At 33.0% G+C, this 24556-nt stretch overlaps 1 protein-coding gene across 1 annotated transcript in view; it reads right to left on the minus strand.

Annotated features, from left to right (window-relative positions):
- LOC129233591 (bicaudal D-related protein homolog) overlaps nucleotides 1–11996 on the minus strand; it is a 167406-nt gene extending 155410 nt beyond the window's left edge. Inside the window, exon 1 of the mRNA XM_054867597.1 lies at nucleotides 10912–11996. Coding sequence (XP_054723572.1) covers nucleotides 10912–11169 — 258 coding nt within the window. The 5' untranslated portion in view covers nucleotides 11170–11996. The remainder of the gene's footprint in view (nucleotides 1–10911) is intronic.
- Between the last annotated feature and the right edge of the window lie 12560 nt (nucleotides 11997–24556).

Raw genomic sequence — 24556 nt, forward strand, 5'->3', positions numbered from 1 at the left:
ATCGTTGAAACATAAAAATCGAAAAAGAAATCAGGAATGAAGTCGAAAAATAATTACTTGCGGATTAACCTTCTGACCTTAAGAGAGTTTTGAAATCGTTGAAAAAGAAAAACAAAAGGAAAGGAGAAAAAATAAATGTGATTAATGTAGCAAAGTATATATCTAATTTCACAATTTTTTTCTTTAGCGTAAAATTCTGAATAAGTTTTGAGCTATAATAAAACCATTATTTTTACTGTGCGTAAGCATCTTCTTATTTGCACTTGAACCAAAACTTCGTATATTAATGTGGTGGTATTTTTTTTCCGAAGATCGTTCAAATAGAAACTGTCTTTGTTTTCGCAATTATTGAATTTTAAGTATAGTGCTTCTCATTATTGTTGGTACTCGGAAAGCAACAAAAATCAAATTATTTATACACACACAGCTCCAAAATATGCAAACAAACAATATCCCTTCTCGAAAAAACTTATTTCGACAAAGTTTGTAGCTACCCTAATATCTCTTGTTTCCAATCCGTTTTAAAATAATTCGTTCGAAGACGAATGTCAACAATTGTGAGGTACACTTTACATCATATCGTTATTCTTGCTGTTATTTTTCACCGTCCTAAATATATTTCTAGAACTTCTACAGTTTTGAATAAATGACGGAGAGACAAAATTAGCCTCACAAAATAAGAACTTGTTTCTTGTGTGCAAAATTTGTCAATACTTTTCCTTTTTAAAGTCAGCTTTTTGCTTTATTTCATGCATTTTAGGCAGTCAATCTCAACCAAAAATAAAGAAAGAAGAAACCTTTCATTCATGCTTATGAGTGATTGTAAATATTCCTTTCCTATTTCAATTACGAAAAAAATATTAATCTCACTTGAAAACGTAAACAAAACGAATCTCTTTCATATTTAATTCCTCTATTTATTTTTTTAAGGAGCTTCACTTCCTTAGATATACCCTAAAAGAAAGTTGCAAATAAAGTTCCTCTAAATCTTAGCTTCGAGCCTCTTCAAAAAGCTTTCCTCGGTTTCTCAGATCTTTCTTAATCTACAGTGTGAATCTCACGTACGATTAAGACTTAGCAAATCAGCGAACATAATATTAAGAGTGGATTTTTCCCGCATTTCTTATTAAAGAGAGCGAGTTCTGACGCACGACTTACAGGTAAAGACATCTGTGCAAGCATGCATGCGTTGCAAACGGACGCGACATTTACGACGACATAAAGTATGTGACGTTTTTCCTTATTCGGAAGCTCCAAATGCAATATACACTTTCTGCTACAGAAAGTGTTGCTAGAACAGTTGAATCACCTATGAATTACAATCGTTTTTCGCTTTCGGAAGTGATATTTATTTCAAATTTTCGGCTGCGTCTTTTACATTTTAGGGATACTCAGCTGTCCAGGGTTGTTTATTTATTTCCGGTTACGACGTTTGATGTGCAAATACAAATTTTAGAGACTTTCAAGTTTCGTTTATTTTTAACTAAAATACGAAAGTAGTCTGATGCCAGCAATGATTGTCTGAAAATAGTACAAAATAAAAACTTCTTTGTTTATTTTTATCTAAAATACGAAAACAGTCTGATGGCAGAAAAGATTGACCGAAAATGATATAAAATAAAATGTTCTTAATGTCTGAAACTATAATCTGAAAATATTTTTCTGTTTATTTATTAATTATTTTTTTTTTTACTTTCATTGAAGAAATAGAAACCATATGAAGTTGAGGAATTTTCACACAATACGCAACAAAATTAATTACTTTTAGACGAAATAATAGACAGCAAAACTTTGTTATCTACAGGAAACCTTTTTTTTCTGTTTTATATTTCAATGTTTGCAAAACAAGCAGTTATTAATATTAAAAGTGAAACAGGAAAGTAAAATTCTTACTGCTTAATAATGTTTATAACAAAAGCAAAATTGTTTGCGTTTATTTTCCAGTGCGGAAAATAAATGAGATTCAAGAATTCATTAATTGATTCAAGACCATCAGGTCAGCTACCTTCCTTAATGCACCTAGAGAAACTTACTTTGTTTTGTAGAAAGACCTTTTTTTTTATTTCGTTGAGCAGACAACTAAGCGTAGATTGAAATTTTCTTGAATTTTCTTTTAATGCAAAAATCTAGTTTCTATTGTTCTCAACAGACACCAATGTTTTTCAACCGTTCAAAAAAAAAAAAAAAAAATAGCTCAAAATAATTTATTTCTTCTTTTTTATTTTTATGCTATCGAGTTCTTTCCAAAAGTTCGTCCCATGTCTACGGAATAGTTTAAGATTTTTGTTTGGATTTAAATCATTCCATTGACTTTAATGTTTGCCTCTTTTTTAACTGTTCATATTTGAACTTTGATCTGCTTCATCTAGATCTTTTAAGCAAATAATTTCGTTTGAATTGAGCTATTATCTCAACATTTAGTGGGAGAGAAGATAAAAGAAAGTTTTAAAAAAAAAGGATTTTATGGAAGTATAGGTTGACTTTAATTCGACTCAACTTTCCTATAATATATGCTGTCCTCTCCGTTTTTATTAGCAATTAAATTTAAAAACTATAAGATAAAATAACGCTCGGCTATCTTCATAGGTGGGTTTTTTTCACTGTCTCGACGCATAATCTAAGATCCAGTGGTTCCCAACCTCTTTAAGACTAGTAAAAATAAAACGAATTATACGTAAGCAATTACCCCAAAAATGTTCACTCTAAAAACAAATTAGCTCTATCATTTTTTTTTCTTAATTACGAAAATAAATAACAATTCTAATATTAATTTTAAGCATTGAGCTAAGGAAAATACCTCTTTCTTAGCAATTTGTTGTAAAATAAAGTAGTAGTCAATGATATGCTTGATATTATGATACTACTTAGTTACATCAATTCGTTTAATAGTTGTTGTTTCGGCCAGAGTACATTGTAAGTCCAGCTCCATATTTATTATCTCTTATATCAATCACTAACGGTCATCGATTAGGCAGATTTCATATGAAGGCAGTGAAAAGCAAAGGGATTTTAGTGGATATTTTCAAGTTTTGAGTAAAACGCGATTAAAGTTCCGGTTCTTGGTAAACTTTCATTAAAAAGTTTTTTTTAATCATGCTGTAAAACAGCACCTACCAGGGCTACTAGTACCACCTTTTGAACCAAAACAGAGGAGAGGTTCACCTACCATTTGTACTGGTTGCCTCCAATTTTTTTAATTTTGGCACTCACATCTTTTCGCTTCTCGCTGCCTTTTTTAATAATTCTGTTTTGTGACCGAATACTGACCCAATCCTGGTAATTTTTCACCCCATGGAAAATTCCTCTTTACTCCCTTTGGGGTAATTGCACTCAGGTTGGGATATAGTCCTAGTGGGCTCATTGCTGTTTAATGCAATAATTTACGTATTTTGTCTTTATTCAAGATCCGAGATAGGAAAAGGAAGTCCTACACATATGCCATACACACATAATTAATTGCATGTTCATTTAAGTCAATGAACCTTGAAATGCCAACGTGGGCATTTGGTTTGGTGCGTTTAAGATAATAACGAGTCCTTGATATTAATCTTGAAATGTGGGATTAGGGTTGACATCGGCGAGTTTGAAGCTAAACAAACGCACGGAGATAGCAGCTGTGATTTTTCTTTGGAAACAATTGAAGAATAAATCCAGGTTATAGAAGCCTTAATCTGTTTTAATTGCTTCGTAGGAAATTAGCAATTAAACAGCTCTTGATTTGCTAGAGTAGGAAACAGTTTAAAGCAGAATCAATTTTGACGTCAATTGGCTTTTTGTTTCATGCCATTAGCAGAGAACTAACTTGAAATGAGTTGCATGATTAGCTGAATGAAAGATTTCTTCAATTATTTAGAACTGTAAATATAAGTTGCTAACTATCCTCATTTTCAACTACTTATTAGTATTGTATTTTAGCCGCTGATTCCGTAAGAAGAATTAAAACTCGAATTAAATTCTATGAATCGATTCTACTCTAAGTAAAGATGCTAAATTTACGGAAACAAACAGCGTATAAATTTAGATTTATTGAAAAAAGTAGCAAATAATAATTGATGTACATAAAACTTAGATCATCTTACTGCTTCCTGCATTGTCAAATTTAATGTTTTCAAGTGGGACATTAAACATAAAAATTTAAATGAACGCGTTAGAATTATTATGATAAATTCTCGTTGTTCTTCGCAAGAAATTCCTACTTTTTCAATATTTCCGAGCAGAAATTAACCCTCCGGAATCAAACTAGAACGTTTTGAGGGGGTTTTCTCCCCAAATATTAGGTTTTTTTCACAACCATTCTCATTTCTATCCAAAGGTTAAGGAAACTAAAAAGCTGGATATTGTTACACAGTGTTATTTCTCAATGTAAAACTCTCTGTCAAAAGTGTAACTTATGATGTGCATATCATGTTTCCTAACTTATCTTTGATAATCCTCAGTTTACCCCAATAGTGATCTGCATAATAGTTTCGTTTGCTGCAATATCGTACTGAAGCACTTGAGACATTAAGCTACGTACAACCAAAGCTAAGACACTTTTTTGATTTTGAATTAAGGCAGATTTTATAATAGCTTCGGAAAAATCTAATCAATCTACTATAGATTTGATCTATGACTATAAGAGACCAAGAGAATTTTTCAAGTTTTCACAGATTGTTCCTTAGACGCAATCTAATGTAAATTTTATTATACTCTTACTGCATATAATATTTAGTATTTTGATGAATGTTCCTGTTATATTTTACTCCGAGTTAGAAAATATATAAGTCACGGTTAGCTGAACCAAATCGGTTTTTAGACGAACTTAGCACGTTTATATTTTAATTTCACTAATTGGACCAGACAAAAAATTAGCTCATGATAGCCGCTCTGGCAATATCACCAACGAGATATCTCTAATGATCTCCAACATTAGAATCGTCCGAAAAGACTCTGTTACAACTTTCGCTTTCAAGTGAAAGTTAGCAACCAATTGCCACTTAATCTATCGTTAATTAGGCAAACTTAACGGTTTTGGAGCTCAAGCAGAACTAATGAGTCAAAATCAGTTTCCCTTTCGTCTTGGTTGGTGTAGATGCAATTTCATTTTCCTCCCCGTGACAATAACTTTCTGCAGAAAATTCACATTGAGATTCCTTTTTTGTAGTTCTTCTGCGAGAACAGTCATAATTAATTAAAAGCCATCTCACAAAATCAGAGCTCGTTCAAAAATGCTTGGATATTTTTCCTCATTTTAAATGTTTTCATAAAGATTGAATTCAAAATGCTTACCTTTGCGTTGATAGTAGCATTAAAATGAGTGAAGGGATCAATAACAATTAAGTTTTGCAATGTAGGGGGAATGTGGGGCAAAGTGAAATGGTTAAGATGACTGAGTTTTTTCAAATTGAACAAATCAGAAATTTGTTTTAAAAATCACAGTACATAAAAAAAAACATTCTATTTTAGAATAAAACTTGCGTTTAAACATTATTTTTTATTTTTGACAGTAAATTTGAGTCTTCAAAAAAGGGGGGGAAATTTTTCACTTTTTTTTCATGGAGCAAAGTGAAAAATGAAATATTTTTCTAATGAAATATTTTCTCTATGATTATAAAACATATTTTTAATCAAAAGAATAAGTAAATAAAAGGCTGAATGAATAAATGAAGATAATGAAGCAATAAAGGAATAATTAAATGAAAAAATCAATTAATATATGAAGAAAAATAAATGAACGAGTAAAAGAATGAATGAATAAGAAAATAAGTGAATGAATTAATAAATAAGTGAATTGCTAAATGAAGGAATGCAGATGAATTAATTAATAAATGAAAACGTAAGTAATTTATATTAAATGTTTGAGTGAGTAAATGAAACCAACTATTTCACTTTGCCCTGTATGCACCTGACTAATTGTACAATTTATTAAAAATAGAAATAATCTTAATATTAATTAAATTAATACTGCATTGAATATTAGGAGGTCTCAATTAATATTCAGAATGTTAATAACAAGAACTTTATCATTTTATTACAACAAAAATGATTTTTGACTTACAACAAAGTATTATAATATGAGTATCAATTTTTTAAAATTGCCTGTATTATCAAATGCTTTAATAATCGGCGGTATTTTTTTCCTGACTGGAATAGACTACATCTGGTACTATATATTCAAAACAATACCAGATAGGTGGAGCTAAAAACGGAGTAAATATTTCACCATTTCACTTTGCCCCATGTTCCCCTGCAATGCAACCTGGGCCTTAGTAGCTACGCGGTTTTATTTGTATTTTATTTTCCCACTTACTATCAGTTAGCGGAATAACAGGGGTAGGGACCAGTTGCAATGTATTTTTGTTTACCTCTTTGCCTCTCAGAACTATATTAAATATTAATCCTGTGTATTTTTGTATCCTCTTTGGGGGGCATATACGGTCGAGGGGTCCCTCACAATTGCGACATGGCAAATCCGATTCTTAATTCTGAAACTATCTATTTCGGATAAAACCTGCTTGATCATTTTAATACTGTGTAAATGAATCTAAAATTTGAATTATGATAAGTTGAGACCTTTTCAAACTGGAAAACTACCTTTTAAGGCCATTTGTTTCAATTTATTATAAGTTGAATTTAGTCTGTTCACAAAGGAACTGCTGCACACAGGGAGACTACGAAAAGGAATGTAATCAACCCCTTCCCCCTACAACCTTGATTTTCTGTGCCACGTTGAATAAGCCTCGATGAATCCCCCCTCTCCCTCAAAACAAATTCTGGTTAATCTAGTGGCTGCACAAGAATATTAAATATATTTTTCTTTTTACTAAAAGGTATTATTTATCAATCATTAATAAGCAATTTCCCTTTTTAGTACCTGAGTAAATATGTAGTTTAGATACTTAAAAAATAGTATTTCACTTAGAAAGTTATGGAAAAAGTTATACATTGCAAGTTTACAACTTTCAAAAAGTAATATGTTTGGTGCAGAGCAGACAGATACAAAAGCGAGTACTATGTGAAAACAAGAGAAACCAATAACGCTTAAATTAAAATATATAGATATTGCTTTTTTTTTTTTTTTTTTAATTCTCATACTTGCTAATGCGTGTTTTCTGACATTTAATTTCTGGACACAGGTAACTATCAAATTACTATTTGATAATTTTAACAAAACTATTCAGTATAATAATTATATTTCACTGCCGACTAAGCACATCATCACAACATTTAACAGCAAAATATTTCATCCAATGCAGTTGGTTTTTTTTTTTTTTCCTTTTTGGCTACTTTTAACATGCACAAAAAATTTAAAAGCTCTTCCATAAGTGAAATACTGAAAATTGCGTTTTATGCAGGCAAATGAATTTTACAGAATTCAATCAAGCAAAAAAAAAAAACTTTTAAAAGTTGTCTTCTAAATCGGAATAATAACATTATTTCACTGCAGACAAAACACATCATCACAACATTTAACAGCAAACATTTTCATCCTCTACAGAGATTTTTTTATTTCTTTATTTTTTCATGTATTTATTTATTTATTTATTTGTTTGTTTGTTTGTTTTTTTTTAATTTACTCAGAAAAATTTAAATGTCCTTCACGAAGTGAAGTACTAAAAATTATTTTCATGCATCCAAATGTAATCAAGCAAAAAAAAACTTTTAGAACTTGTCTTCCGAATTCGCTATTTTTTTGTTTAAAAATTATTACTTGGGTTGGTAATGACGTATTAACCAGAAAGAGTCTGGTTAGACATAATTCATTGAATCAGCATTTCATATCTGGAAAAAATTTCTTATTTTGAAACTTATCTAACGATACTAAGTAGTGCAAAAAAAAAAAAAAAGATTATAACATAGCGTAGAAAGCTAGTATTAATAGCACTAACTTTGCTTTAACTGTGTGGAAATCTCAACTTTTAGTTAATAAATTCAGGTCGTAAATTCTGTTATAAAATAAAAGTACTTCTCAGAGTTTACTATGAATGAATATACATTAAAGAAATAAAAGATATTATATCGGATTATCGATATTTCGAAACATCAAATGTTTTGGTCAATGTATCGGTATTATCGATGTCGCACCTCTACCTCAAACTAGAGAGGCGTTTAAAAGGATAAATTTATGAATTGTCCAAAAAATTGAAATGATACACAGCTATGATGCAATTCTGGAGATAAAGAGAACGAAACTTTGGAAGGCAATGATAACTATTTCGTTGCCATAGAGACTAACGAAGAGCAAAGTTAAACAAACATGTAAATCAAAATGTGAAATCTAGGCAAGAAAAGGCTATCCTTTCATTGCTTTTTGTCTAACTATTGACTAGTGTGATTTTTTAAATTATGTTTAACATTTTTTAATAAATTTCTGAAAGTTATGTATTTCCAAAGCATTTTTACAAGAAAAGCGGGTCAATACGAACGTTTTAAAAAACTGATTTTTATGGTTTAACGAAATGTCTTACATTTTACTAATTTTATTCAATTATACTTTTTTATTCAGAGAATCTACTAATGTCTAAAAATTAATGTTATTTCATTTTTTTTTCATAACTTGACAGCAGTTATCAGGGCCGACGAGAGTCTATGGCATCCTCGCTAGAAACTTGGGGCATGGTCGTTGAGGGGACCCCGGTTCAGAATCGTTGTAGTATAAATTTTATAAGTTTTATGGACGGAAGGGGACCCGACGACAGAACTGACAGGGGGCCTTTCGTAGCTCTCGGCGGTCTTGGCAGTTATGTATACTAAAATGACGACTAATACTTTACTACTACGGTACACCAGTGTAATGGAACGCGGTGGTTTTTGCAGTTTAGTGCGCATATAATTACAAATATTGTAAAACTGCAACTTTTAACTAAATAATAATTTTTAATTCCTGTTTCAACGTAGTAAAAACAACGGATTAACTTCTTATTATGAAATGAGAAAACACTATCTAAGAAAACCTTATAGTGGTTCCCAAGACCATAAGAGGGTCAGGGTGCTTCCAGATAAAAGGGCAATTTAATTCAATTTAAAGGGCATTTTTGAATAGAAATGTTGTAGTAAAGAGGGCGATTTTTTATAACCTGTTTTGTATACCTGATATATGCATACAAAGCCAAATATTTTTCAATAGCATTTTTCTAATAAATTACTCTATTGTAATTATTTTTTAAATAACTAGTAAAAAGCTTTTTAATATTTAATTTAAAAGATTGCTAAAAGCTCTGAATTCAAAGTCAAAAAACACTTGCTTTTGTGAGGAAGTTCTGTTCAAACTTCAAAAGGTCAAGGATGGCGCATTAATAGGTGTAAAAAAGAGTGCAGAGTGCTCTCGACACTAACATCAAAGGGACAGGGCGCTGCGCCCTCCTAAAAATGCCAGGGGCGCCTTAAATGCGAATATGAACGTCATTTCATCAGCTTTTACAATTAATGTGATCTAGTTAATTTCTGGTAAATAAGATATTCGTAAATATTTACTCGTAGTATAAAATATCAATCACAGCTTCAAAATCAGATAATTCGTCAGGAATTATAATGTTCCCATTTGGTGAAACATTATTACTGTATCAACATATGACTAACAATTGTATTAACTGAATCAAAAGGTCATGCGATTGATCAAATGACCCCTTTCCAATAAAATCCTTTTTTATTTTCATGATGCTTAAAACAATATATAGTGTACATAATTGTTCTTATTGGAGTACTATATTAAACTTTTTCATCAAATGCTTCTGACTATATCCTGCCAAAAATGAATATGCAATTCTTAGCTGTTTATCCTAAAGGATCATCGACGAAGGTGTCAGTTTGAGTTTCAAAAAAATCTTTGAAAATCTTATGTGCCAACTGACCTTGTGTTAACTGTACGTTTAGTTGCATCTCGTCATATAAACACTTGTTATTCTTAAATCACAGCCCATTAGTTAAGAACAAGAAAGAATGAATGAGACAACTGGAAACAAAAGAAAATAGAGTACATTAATTTACCTCTCCCCCCCCCCCCTTTTTTTTGAATTGGGTCTGTGTGTAGGTTGGTGGAACGAACTTTTTAACCAAAAGCAAAAACGAAGAACAGCAATCATAAGGTTAATTGTTTATAATGTTAATAAATCAGTTTCACGGCTGAACATAAGCAAGCATAGATTTGTGGTTAATGAACTTTTGAAACTTAACAAACTTCGAAATAAAAGTTTTCTGGGATTTAACCAATTGAAGTCATCAATTTAAAAACATTTTCTCGCCATATACTTGTTTTCAATTATGATAATGTTGATTGATGAAATCTCTCACACTCTACTGCTCACCGAGAAGTTTGATTTGGATTGACTAGTTTGGTTTAAGTTGCTTCAATAAACACAGATTTTCATCACATTGCACATAAAATATTTATGATGTATTTAATAAAAATAACATTTGAAGAATTGAAAACAAAATTTTTAGAATCAAAAACAGCAAATACATAAACTCCCGATGAACTTAGAAGCTCGAAACATGCCTTGGCTTGAGGACAAATGTTTGTCTCGGATAACCGAATTTATGAGTTTTGATGAATTGTTTTTTTTTTAATGATGTAAGTACAAAATGACACTATAGGACATTTATTAATGCAAATTAATTGCATGGAAAAGACAAATTTTAGTGTTTATCTAGATTTACTACTGCATAATAGAAATTTTGCTCACTTTTTTCCTTTGTGATGAATGAAATTATCGCTGTTTCTGCTTTTCGTTTGCTCTACGACTAATTCTGCTCATCTAATTCCATAGCATCATTTTTCTACGGGTGTGCTTTATTTCTTCTTTTACTAATTTTAAATAATATTCGAGGGGGTGGGTAGTCGGATAATCCGCAAGCCAGATAAACCGAAACTGGTTAATCTGGGGTCTACAGTAACATTTCTGCAAACATTTCATAAAAATGAATGTGTCTTACCTCTAACTTATGTGAGTATTCCTCAGCCAGCCTTTCATTAGCTCTGCTGATTTGTTCATTTTTTTCGAGAAGGGCTTTCCCCAACTCTGCTGCCAACACCAGATCTTTTTCTCTCTGCACCAGCTGAGCATAAACATCATCACCGTCATTGGCCGTTCGCTGGGCTCGTCGCTCAACTTCACTCAAGTATTCCTCAAGATCACCGTATAATCCACCACACGAAGTTTGTTGCATTTCTGTTATGCCGCATGCGGACATAATGCGCTGCAAACCGTCACATTCTTTTAGTACACCTTAGAACGTTCTCGAATGTTGAAGCAAAATCATATTCGAAACAGCTTGAAGCACAATGACACTAGTTTTCTGGTTCTGAATTATAATCGAAAATTCAGTACGTTCACAGTACGTAACTTGGTGATTTTGACAAGATATTCCCAATTCACTGCACACAAATTCAGAAGAAATTATTATCCAAATTCTTTTCCAGTTTTAACAATAGTAATGTCAACAAGAATAGTTAGCGAACTAATTAACGCCATTCATAACTGTTAACAACATTTTTTAAGCTATGTTTAAAGCTTTGTAGTTTCAGGTCAAATTTCAAAAGCTTTGCTCTAATTTAAGATAGATTTCATTTTGAAGATTAAAAATAGATATTGTTGAAAAATATTTTCTATTGCAATAAACGGCTCTGAATGTTAATTCTTATATTACGATGCGTAACAAATAATAGGCAACCTGTATTAGAGGCAAAATTTCAAGGACCTATCTCTCTTAATTTCAAAAATATCCATTTCATTGTAAAAGAGAGATTATTCATCGACACTAGTACGTCATCCACGTTACATTGGAAAAATACTAAAGAGCACGTGTTGTTATTTTCTTTCCGAACATTAAAACTTCCCAACTATCTTCGTTGATGATGTCACACAATAAACAAACAGAGAATCATCTACAATTATTCTAATCGAAATTATCCACCTTGAAAAAAAAAATAGCGGCAATCAATAGCATGTGGCAGGAAGAACCGCGTTGGCTGCAGCACTCGGGGTATATGTTGACACTTCGCTGTCAGCTGTGGAACTGGTTGCTCGGGGTAACCAGGTAGATAGACGGGAAGTAGCAGAAGAGAGAGAGAGAGGGAGGTGGGGAGGCGAAGGTAGGCGAGGGGAAGGGCAGGACGACCGTTGAATTGGGGTTCGTAAGGGATTTTGTTCACATTCTATGTACTCATGTGAAATTGAAACATTTGAAGAGTGTTCTTGATATTTCTCAGGTCTTTCAGAGCATTATTAGAATACCTAGAATCAGGGGTATATCAAAAGTTTTTTTTTTTTTTTTTTTTTTAGTGTAGATATACTTCTTAACAATTTCATTTTTTTAGGATTGGAATACACGAAAACAATAAAGATCATAAAGTGATCCATTACATTAAAAAATTCACTTTTTGAGGCGGACATTGAAAATTGCAGGGCAAGAACAGTTTTGATTTTCAATTTTCAGAATGTTTAATCATTCAGAATTTAAAACAATAAAAAACACTCAAATGTAACATTTTAAAACTTTCAGTTGCTTTTTATACTCCCTATTTTCACCAAAGAAAATTTTCAATTTACGGTACAAAGTTTTAAAATACGCTTCACTTAATTTTGAAGCGTATCGTCGAAATCTCTGACTTTCAATGCGTGAAATATGCTTATAGGCTGATTCAAGATATCTTCCTCAAACAAAAGGGGGTTTTGTGTGTGTGTGTGTGCTCAAAAAGTCTTCCAATACATGCTAAGAAATCTTTCAATTTTATTTTTTAAATTTATCTTGACTTAACCTAACCACATAAAAGGGATTTTTGTCTGAATCTATTAAGCAAATATTATAGCAACTAAGGAAGTGCCCGATCTTGTTATACTTTATTTTTATTTTGAATATGCTTAATACATTTAGTCAGTGAATCATAAATACCTAAATTTTTGTAAAGTTTAAAAGGGTTCATAAGTCAACACTTTTTTAAAGATGTTTGCCTTTCAAAACCCACAGGGTGCACAGCAATCGTATTTTCAGTTTCTCTAAACAAGTAAAAAAATGATAGACGCCCTATCTTTACAATAAAAATAACAGGAATTTTCGGGCATTGCGCGTATTCAATGTAAAGAAATGGGTTGGAAAATGGAAAAGATTTTCATAAGAGGAAAGTATATAACTTAAACACTTTCCATTTCTAAATCACTGCATACTGCATCACTTCCTACGACTCCTCCGAGCAAAAATCGGGAGGGAAGGAGTCTGATTATTCATAGAGCAGATAATTGATATAATACACACGCACACAAATGCGCGTGGGGACACACCATTATTCATGTGAATAAGCAATACAGTAGAACCCCCATAATTTGGATTAATTGGGATCCGACTCAATCCGGAATATCGAAAATCTGGATTATCCGAAGGATGAAAAAAAAAATGAAATAAAACATACTCTTTACTGAAAATCATCTTTATATGAAACACATACAATAACACATAAACGGTAAACATCTTTACTTTGTTATTATAAAGTCTGTAATCTTTATAATAATGAAGTAATTGAGGAAAGAAAAAATGATTCAAAAGTTGCATTGCCAAGAAAAGGGAAAAGGGAACTTAATCAAGGACATACCACGGTCTTGCCGGTAAGAGGGGTAAATAAATTAATGTTATGGAAATTTGACGATCGCTCCTAAAATTAAAAAAAAAAAAAAAAAAGATTAATCCGGATTATCCGGAGATCCGGACTAACGGGGTTCGAATTTGCGAGTTTCTACTGTACGTATAAAGTTAAAGTAATGCAATATCTTCACTCTCTCATTGCATCAAGTGCTACATTAAACGTACCCAGTCGGAAAAAAAATCTAACGAATGATTTTTTTAAATTAGAAATCAAACACATATCGTAGCCTTTAAGAGCTGAAGAAAATTTTAATGCAACCAGTGGAGGCTGACTGATGATTACAATGATGATAACGACGAAGTTTGCCCGTCCAGCTTGTTTGTAGTTCTAAAATTGTTGCAATTTTGCAGTCTATCTAGTCTACTCATTTGTTGCAGGATTTTGTAAAAGTGCTGCAGTTAAAATAAATTAAAACTAATCCTTTTTCAGTTGTCAATACTTAATTTATGTAGTATAAAGCTAGTAACTTTTTTTTTTTTTTTTTGATAGATATTAAAGAAGCCACAAAGATATAGCACGATAGCCATTTCATATTTCAAAAATAATGATGCAAAAATAATTAAATTTCTACAAACCTTTATTATTAAAACGAACTGCATGAATTTCTTACTAAAAAAATGGTTCTTATAAACTACAAGGTTGCGTGTGACGTGTAGTGACCGATACCGATAAAACTTGAAAAAACGTTTGGCCCCGAATACAAATTGTTGAAAGACATGTATTATTTCTCAGAGCTTATAGAAAAATTCAGTGTAGACGGGCTTTTAAAAGACTACTGTTCCAAAAGAATTAATCACAAAAGTATTATTTTTAATCACCCGGGATTCGTCGGACCCTGATGTAGTACAATAATTCCATGTCCCAAACGATAAAAGTTCCACATTATATAGAGAAACGAGTGTCTCTTTCTTTCTTTCTTTTGGGTCTTGAACTGCGCAAGAGTTTTTATTTTTGAACGTATGAAAGTCTTCGGAAAAAGTTCACGAAAGGGACAAGTATCCACTTTTTGTCGATTTTTTGCTTTAAATTTAAATGCACGAAAAAAAAAATTCATTCTGTAACGAGAGAGACATATCTTCTATCAATACTTCATAAGATATTATAGGAAAAAAGCTTTAATAGATTTCATTTCAGGAGCAACTGGCAGAGAAACGTTACTCGTCGTGTAATACAGTGAAACCTGTGTATAACGATACTGTCTATAACGATAACCTGTCTATAACAATATTTTTTTTTGGCCCCAGCAAAATGTCAGCATGAATAATCAAACTGTCTATAACGATAACATGTCTATTACGATATTTTTTTTTGGTCTCAACAGTATCGTTGTAGGCAGATTTTACTGTATTATTTTGAAGCTAAATGATTTTTCTCACCGTCTTGCTTTTCTTTTTTTTTTTTTTTTTTTTTTTTGTAGTAGATCCAAATATTATTTCAATTATTAGTAAAAATTCAAAATGTGTTTGGATTATTATATGTATTTGGAACAATACCGGGAAATCTCCAATACGTAACACTAACAATTAATTACACATGGGTCGTGTTGTCTTTCATTTAAGTGTTCGGTGATAAAAATTAGTTTCTTTGAAGCAATATCTAACATAATATTAAACGTAATGTCTTTTTTCTTCTTTATTTTATTTATATTTTTTTTATTTCAAAAAATTAATTTATTTATTTATTTTATTCATAAAAGTTTTCGAAAGGTTTAGCTGTTATCTTCTTGCTCCGAAGTTTTCAGCTATGGTTCACATCGTCTCGTCATTAAAAGAACAGATTGTTTTTTAAAGCCCTAACGAAGAATTATTTTTAAAAAAACTATGTAAGATTTTGGTATAACTCTTTTTTATTTTGATCCTAATCTCATCAATGTTTTTTCCCTCATTAGTACAATATTAGCTAAAGGCAAATGGGTGGCACTGACATAAGAAACTGAAAGTTGCAAGCTGTGTGAAAGAAAAAATTCCAGGAGCGCCGTGAGGATTTTTTACATACTTGGTGAAACTTCAAGGGGCAGGCGGGGGATCTAAATATATTTTAATTTTCAAAAAAAAAAAAAAAAATTTACATGAACATTTTTGCCAATACACAACTTTTCCCACTACAGACGATTTCAATTTTTACCAAAAGTTAAAATCGACCCTCTCTATATATTCCAGTTCTTTTTCCCCATACAAATACTCAAACCCTTACCCCTCCCCCCCCCCCCAGAAGGTAAACTCAGGCTGCGCTAGTGGCAGCCGCAAAGTTGAAAATCGTCTAATCTAGATTTTTTCAGAACAACGAAAGAGCCATACATAGAAGTAGTCTTGGAAAAATAAACTTCTTACGATAAGGATAAAAATATATATATATATAAAAAGTAAAATCTGTGACCTACTTCCCCCAATTAATTCTAATTTGAATTCCGAAACTTTGAATTCAAATTATGTTTTTCGCAATCACGAGTTGCGACAAGACCCTACTGATTAGAGTTATGGTTTCTAGAAACGGCTCCCCCCCCCCCCAAGCATGTCCCTCTTCCTGGGTGGTTACGTGTGTATAGTTGTGTGTGTAGGCTTACGTGTGTGCACGTAGGCGTGTGTATGTGTGTAAAGGCGTGCGCACGTAGGGGAGTGTATATGATCATGCGTGTGTAGGACATGGACGCCACCGCCCAGCAAAAGTGGATTCCGGGGGACAGTGCTCAGGACCAGCCGCGCCGCCGCCGGTGGACGGTGGTGCTGCAGCCCTGGTCCAAGCTGAAAAAGGAACCGTAACGTCAAGGACAGTCAAATGAAAGCAATAAGCAATCGTGATTGCTCAAAAAAAAACTGTTTAAATGTAAAGTTTTTTTTCTTCTTCTTCTTTAAATTAATTTTCTTTCGCAGTGCAAAACTACCTTGAATAAGAATCTCGAGCTTGTGCTGAATTTTAAATTTATGTTTTGAAGTTTCATACATCTACTAGAAGCAGTAAAGACATCAAAGTACGCAGGGCCTGTTTCGTTTGCTTTACTATTCAATCTCATTTTCCAGTATCCCTTACGGTGCTCGTCCTCCAGGTGTTTCCAGCATTCACGTCACGTCCTCAGGGACCAATGAAAATCCTCCTCTCGGCCAGCGATGGCGGGAGAGGGAAGGCAAGCGTGTCGTTTGCAAACCGAGCGGTTCCTTCGAATCAGGAAGCAGATGGCATATGAAAAAGATATTTGCACCGCAAATTTTCCATTCATAAATTCCGCGAAAAGTTGCGACTTTCGGTTTTCTGTTTCGAAAATTATTGAGAAAAAGAAAAGCAATGGAAAGTGTGTGTGTGTGTGTGTGTGTGAGTATCATAGTATTTTGATTTCTCAAGGTTAAAAAGAAAAGTCAAATTTTCATTTAGAAATCGTTGCCTTTATCAAAAAGACTCGTACTTCCAACAAACGAAATCTTACTACATACCTATAAAATAATTTATTTTGCTGATTTCCAGCTATTCCTCAGTTATTTCTTTTTTCGAAGTGTTTCTATCTATTAATAGAGTACTAAGCATGCAGGAAAACTACGCAATACTGTAAACTATATGAAATACAGTGAAACCTGTGTATAACGATACTGTCTATAATGATAACCTGTCTATAACAATACATATATATATATATATATATATATATATATATATTGTTTTTTTTTTTTTTGGCCCCAGCAAAATGTCAGCATGTATAATAAAACTGTCTATAACGATAACCTGTCTATTACGATATTTTTTTGGTGTCCCAACAGTATCGTTGTAGACAGGTTTTACTGTATTAGCCACAACTATGAAATTATAGGCATCGTCATGAGCGAAACCTATGTTCCACCGCCAATGCCACTAGGTGGCAATAACTGTTGTACTTAGTTGATTATCAATCTATAAAGGATTCCTATTTGTAGAAGATTTCAAGTGACTATTATTCAAGTCGTTAATTACTCTTTCTGTTTTTCGTTTTATCCTCGCTGCACTAGAAACAAGCACTTTAACAAGCACCCTGAGGATGTTTGCAATTTAACGATCAACCCTCTTGTGGTCGCAATACTTGAGTAGCTTACATTTGAGTTTGAACGACTAGGACGTAATTGGACCAAGTGATCCATAATCAGAGACCGACCAAAAAAAATTAACTCCATATTGTTATTAATAGTAATTAATAAATTCATATTACCAGAGACTGACAAAAACTGGAAAATCCCAGACACCCAGGAAAAAAAAATTAGGTTCCACACAAATTATTTCTCAGAGTTTATAAGAAAATTCAGTTTCATGTGTCTTCTAAAAACATTCTTTTCCTGAGAAAACTCAAAGATATTTTTTTAGTTGAATTGGCGACTTGGCACACTGGATTTGTTGGACCTTGTCCATGATCAATAACATCGGAATCTTTGTGCTCTACCGTCTATGACGCTAGGCTGGAGTACTTAATTTTAATTAATAACACTGCACGGCAAAAAAAAAAAAAAAAAGAGAGAGAAATAGAGGGAAAAAATCTACAAAATATTTCTGACACCTTTCTTGCTGATTCTTATGCAAAATCACACCCTGAGTTTATGTATGAACACCGCTTTCCCTCCATAATCTTCCCTTCCCTCACTTTTTTGAAATGGCGAAAACTTTTTTTTTTTATTTCTGTTTTCAACAGCTTCACATCCATTTGGGGGAGAAGGAGGCATAATATTAACCATTAGCATTCTTCTGAGAGGCTGGAGACGAGAAAAGTTAAAAAGATTGAACATGTGTAGCAAGTTGGGGGACTCATGAAGGTATTCCTCCCTAAAATATTTTTTAAATCGTCAAACACAACCTTTTAATTCCAGGGGTTTGTCTAATAATTTTTTCACTTATTTTTCGGCGTAAAAACAGAGTATCGGACACATTCCTATGGACACCAATCCTGAAAAGATTTTCACGTTGTATGTTTTTTTTTCCTTTGTTATTTTAGAAACGCTTCATGTTGCATGTGAGTCGCACCGCATATCTTTAGTTAAGAAACTTCCCGTATTATTAATATTTATTCAAGTTACATTCACATACACAATTCACATTCAGGCATCATTGTATCTATACATTTCTGGGGTTGTGCCTCCCTCAGTGGTCGGAAATAGCTCGCTACAAGTAGCGACACTACTATAGCAGGTATATTTTTTTAGTAGTTTGTAGTATAGCGCACTACTTTTGAAAAAAAGTAGAGTAGCGAGTAGTTTGATAGAAAAAAAAGTAGTTTGTAGCAATTTCGAAAAACTACTTTTAAATAAAGTTAAAAAAAAAAAGAAAGAAAGAAAGAAAAGAAAAGAAACGAGGTTTCAAACGAGAATCTGACTGTGCAAGTTTAAGCGAGTAAAAGTTGCACCAATCAGATTCGTAAGACTGAAAAATACGAGTTGACCTCAGGCATATTATTTTGCCACCGTACGTTTTTTCTGTTTGACGCCATTAGTTTGTTTGGCACCGAAATGTTCCCCTTGAATAGAGCATGCATAGAAATAAAAGAATAAGCGATAATTGTCAATTTAGTGCAGCGTTTGTGCTTTCTGGCAGCAAAAAATGTCCCGTGGATGAACTTTTTAAAAATTTTCAGGCCCTGACCGGTTAACAATAAATATTAGTGTTATAGAAATGTATGATAACGCTAATTTTTCTGTTTCATGCAAACTTTGCCCGTCATTTTCGGTATCAATGTCATCCGTATATACAGTCGAATATCAACTTAAGCGAGGGATGCGTTCCAAAAGACTCCTCGCATTGGTAGAAAAAGTTGTGTTATTAAATAAAAATACTGTTATTAGGATGCACAAATCAATGGGAGAGAATGGTATAAGATGAAACAGTATGGTACGTATAGTGTGTAGGAATAATAAAATGCAGCACTACAATAGTACTGTACAATAAATGTAATAATTATATTCGACGCATTTTTAGCATTTCAAAAATCTTAAAATTTCTATACTTGTCAGAAAATTTATATTCTTTGTTTCATTTTCAAATTTTAGATAAATAGCTCACTTATGCGAAATTATGTTTCATCAACGTCATATTTAGAATGAAAAAGATGCACAGTGGCGATTTGTACGTAAAAAAAAGCGATATTTCGACTAGTACGATGTGAGGAACTTCCGCTTTCATTGATGTTAAAGAAAAAGTCCATTCACGAAACTAAAATTTAGTACCCAATAAAGAAGAGGCAATACTTAAGCCCCGCGATTCAGTTCCGAAAATTTTCGTGTTGCAGGTGAGTACCTCGCTTTAGCTCCAAAGTTCGTTCTTCGAGAAAAACTCGCAATATAGCTATCTCGCGTTTTTCGAATCACGCTGCAACGCTAGTCCACTGCAGTTTAAAATTGCACATAGAAGTAAAGTAAACATTCTTAGTTAAGTTTCGTCTTTCGGATATTTATTAATATTTGATTTTTAATGCTAATACCGTTTGGGATATTTTTCCTATTTCTTTATTTATTTTCTTTTGTACTGATTGAATTTTGACACATTAACATATTAAAAGTCAATTGTTAAATATTGTAAGTTATTGAGGTTATTCGGTAAAATTGAATAATGTTTTTATTTCATTTTATCAGTGGCGTAAGAAAGGAGATAGTGTCTATGTCCAGACCGTAACTTGAAGCTCAAAATCAATTTATTGGTTCCTACAAAATATAAGTTCCTATAAAATCAACTTCTATAATGGAAATTAAAGTTTTTCTCTTTTGTTTAAAACATGTTTTTCATCATCTGAATCAGTTTCATGTATACGTATGCCTATCCAGAGGCGTGCGCACGGGTCAGCCGCGGTACCCCCATTAGCTCAAAAAAAAAAAGAAAGAAAGAAAAAGAAAAAACAGCGACGAAATCAAAAGTCCAGAGCACCATTATGTTTTGCTGTGATGTGCAGGCGGCTGAAATGAGACTGAGGTGTCTGTGGCTGACTGGCAAGGTAGCTTCTCCTAACCTGCTTCTACATCACACACCTAGATTTCATCACTTCTTCTTGTAGAAGCATTACATTTATGTTATGATAGTTTTAAAAAATATACTTTTATGAAACGGTGTTGCAGAGAGGAAGAAATTATGTTTCGCTAAATGAAGTCAGTTTCTAAATTTAAATGGGAGCTATTTAGGGCACCATTCGAATGGATTTTTACCCCCTTTTTACACGAATGAAGTTCATAACATTTTATCACTTTGTAAAAATATCAAGGAATAATCATGCTTTTCTTGAAGGAAAAGTAAAGATAGTGATCATTTTCACAAGACCATTGGTCTTTTGAAAATTTAAGGAGCTCAGTGGGGGTCTTTCCCCTGAGCTGCTGGTGGGGATATGTTTCCTATGGGGTCTAACGTCCCTGTTGAACTTTGAGGATGGCGCTCTCCCTCCATAAAATTTCATTGAAATTAACTAATAAAAATAACATTAGCAATTCATTATGAAACATTAGAACCTAATCGTAAGTAAAATTTTCATGCAGAAGAAGGGGATCTGGAGATTTCTCTTCTAGAAAAGTCTATGAATTGTAGTTGTAAAAATGCAGTTTTAGATCTTCGATAGCGGTAGGTCTTGAAGAGGAGAGGTTTAATTCCCTCTCCCGGCAGATTTTGAAATTATTTTTTTAAAAAACACAAATGAAGATTATCTTCTACTATTTTAGAGAAAATGGCTACTGGGGGTTCCCCCTCCCCCCAGTAAATTTTGAAATTAAAGTTCGAAAAACGCAGTTTTAGACTTTTTCAAGGGATGTTTGAGGGAGAAGAAATTCAAGGCCCTCTCAGGAAACTTTTCGAAATTGAAGTGCCAAAAATGTTATGTTAGTCGACTTCCAATAATGTGCGGGGGGGGGGGAGAGCTTTCAGGGATTCACACTCGAAACATTTACGAAATGGAAGCCAAAATTTAAGACGATCTTGAATGTTTTTGGCGAGACTCTTCTCTCCCGACGCTCCTCCGCAAATTTGAAGTTGTCGCTTTAAACACGCAGATCGATCTTTTGTAATATTTCTGGGAGGAGGTTCCTTCCCTTTTAATTTGTAATATATATAGTACAGTAAAACCTGTAAAGTTGACCACCTTTGTAAGTTGACCACCTGTCTATGTTGACCGCTTTTGTTAGGAACGGAATTAGTCCTATCTTATATAATGAAGGAAAACCTCTGTAACTTGACCACCTCTCTATCTTGACCACTGTCTATCTTGACCACTAATGAACACCAAATTTGATTTGGAGCATTGTAAAATACCCTTTGTAAGTTGACCACTTGATTTATTTTTTAAAATTTTATTTAGCAAATTATTATTTTATTATTATTTTTTTATAGCTTTCCAAGAATATTTTTGATACCAGATCAGCATTTAACCAACTAAATGAAACAGCAGCATAACTAAACCTCCTTTTGAGTTTAACCACATGTAAAAACTACTAAGAACCCTTTTTTTCTCCAAACTTGTTTTTCTTTTGTTGCTTTATTTGAGACTGACTTTTGTACTCTATGTTCAATGAAAACATGTGTCAATAGAAAAACACAAAGTATTTTTTTCTAGTTGCAATATTTTGGCAACAATGGAATTGTGCTAAAGAGTAAAGTTACTTGCATTGCAGTATTTTTGGTGCAAGGGATTAAGAGATAGGACATTTTCATTTTCAACTGCCTTTTTGAACTATGAGAGTCCAACTTGTTGCTCTTTGTGTTATAGTTTTACATAAAATGGCTTCAAAAAGAAAGTTAGTTGAACTTGAGATTGATAAAAAGTATGAAATATTAAAATTAATTGAAAAGAGAGAAATCCAGAGAAAATTAGCTGGGAGACATATGGAATTTCCAAAACTGGTCTAATAAGTGCGCCAAACTTCAATAAGGAGTTATTTTGTTGAAAATTATATCATCATGGGGTTATAAATGTATATGAAAAAAAAAAATAAAGCGAAAAATTTGTAATTTTTGATTAGCTATGAATTTTTAGGAACTATTAATATCAAATGAGTAACTTTTCATAAACAATAAGATTTTTTTTTTTGATCAATTTACTGAAATTTTAAATTTGCGTGACACATTATACGTCATTCTGGGAAAATAATCTCTAAAAATATTTGAATAACATTTTAAATTATTGTTTCAAAGTAATACTAAACAATGAAAGTGAGTTGAACAGAAATAGTAAGTGTCAATTAGTCAAAAAATGAATACATGGTGCAAAAAATGACAAAAAAAAATCATTACCCCCTTTATAAGTTGACCACCTGTCTAAGTTGACCACCAAATTACTGCACCGCAAGTGGTCAACTTACACAGGTTTCACTATATATTTAAAAAATGTTTCAAAATATTTCTTTTCCATTGTCCTTCACCCCTCCCAGATTTGCCACTGCAATGTAGAAGTACACTAGCCTCAAAAAGTTAAGGTACAACTTTTTTTTCAAAGCTCACTATAAAAAAAATTGCAATAGCAATAAAATGCATAATTTGCATGTATGATAATGATGAACTTTAAAGCCATTTATAAAAAAAACGATAGCTACCACTTTTATTTTAATGAAAATAACATATCTTTATGAGTGAGAAAAAAATATGCAAACGTCAAGCTTTCGTACTTTTGTATGTAAGTTGCGTTGATTTTCAACTGTTGTAGGCAGTTTCGGTGACAATTAGAGTTTAGAAAATGTCTCAGACACGTCGTTTACCCGATTCGTAAAGTTGGCTGGCAGTTGGATGGATGAGAATGGGATTATCGCAGGCTGATGCTGCTAGACGCCTCAATGTGTCTCGTAGTGTTGTTCAGCGACTTTGGGATCAATACCAGGCAGAAGATTCTGTGTCTATAAGACCTTTTCCAGGCCAACCATAAGCTACAACACCTACAGAAGACCGTTTTCTAGTTCTTTCGTTATGAAGGAGAAGAACCACTATTGTGCCGAAACTCGTTGTAGGCCACTTTGTAGCATCAGGAAGAAGAATCTCTACTACTACGGTGCGAAATCGTCTTCACAATGCAGGTCTCTATGCAAGAGACCAGTTATGTGTGTTCCCCTTAATGGACCGCAATAAAGGATCCGCTTATGCTGTGCAAAAGAACATCGTTTCCTGAACCCAGCAACAATGAGCTTCTGTGCTGTTCGCAAACTAGTTCAGATTTACATTGGAGAGTGATTCAGGGCATCTACTGATCCTGCAGAGAACAGCGCACTAGATACCATCAATCCAACATTGTTGAAAGACACAGTTATAGAGGTGGTGGAATCATGTTTTGGGCAGGGATCTCGCTCGGTGGTCACACTGACCTGCATGTGTTCCATGGAGGAACTCTGACTGGTCTGAGATACTGGGATGGGATCCTTGATCCATATGTCCGCCCATATGCTAGTGCTATGGTAATGACTTTATTCTGATGGATGGTAATGAACGACTTCACCGAACTCGGATTGTTGAGGAGTATCTGGGGATCACGGTTTGGAACGATCGTTGGCGAGCACGGTTGGAGAACGCCAGCTCAATCTCCGGACCTGAATCTGATAGAACATCGTTGAGTCTATCTTGGCAGACAGGTTGTTGCTTTAAATCCTCCTCCAAGGTTGTTACAAGAGCTGGAACAAGGCTTACTCTGTGTCTGATCTTCGCTTCTTATTCCAGTGTCCGAAAACTTCATAAAAAGCATGGGAAATCGATGCCGCCAGTGCATTTAAGTTGGGGGGACACATTCCTTATTAGAACCCATTTTTTATTATTTCTATGACATTTTACGACATAACACTGTGATGTTCTGTTTTCTTCAAGAATGGACTTTTCCTCAAAAAATGCTTTTTGTGCTATAAATCGTTTTTGCAATACACTTATACAAATTTCTATGACGCATTCAATAAAAAAACTATTTAATGCCCATATCCTCCAAATTTTTTGTTTCTACATCCATTCATTTGCAAATTAGACCCAAAAAACCAGTCGTACCTTAACTTTTTGAGG

This window comes from Uloborus diversus, chromosome 1, assembly GCF_026930045.1.
Source record: "Uloborus diversus isolate 005 chromosome 1, Udiv.v.3.1, whole genome shotgun sequence".
NCBI classification, from domain to species: domain Eukaryota; kingdom Metazoa; phylum Arthropoda; class Arachnida; order Araneae; family Uloboridae; genus Uloborus; species Uloborus diversus.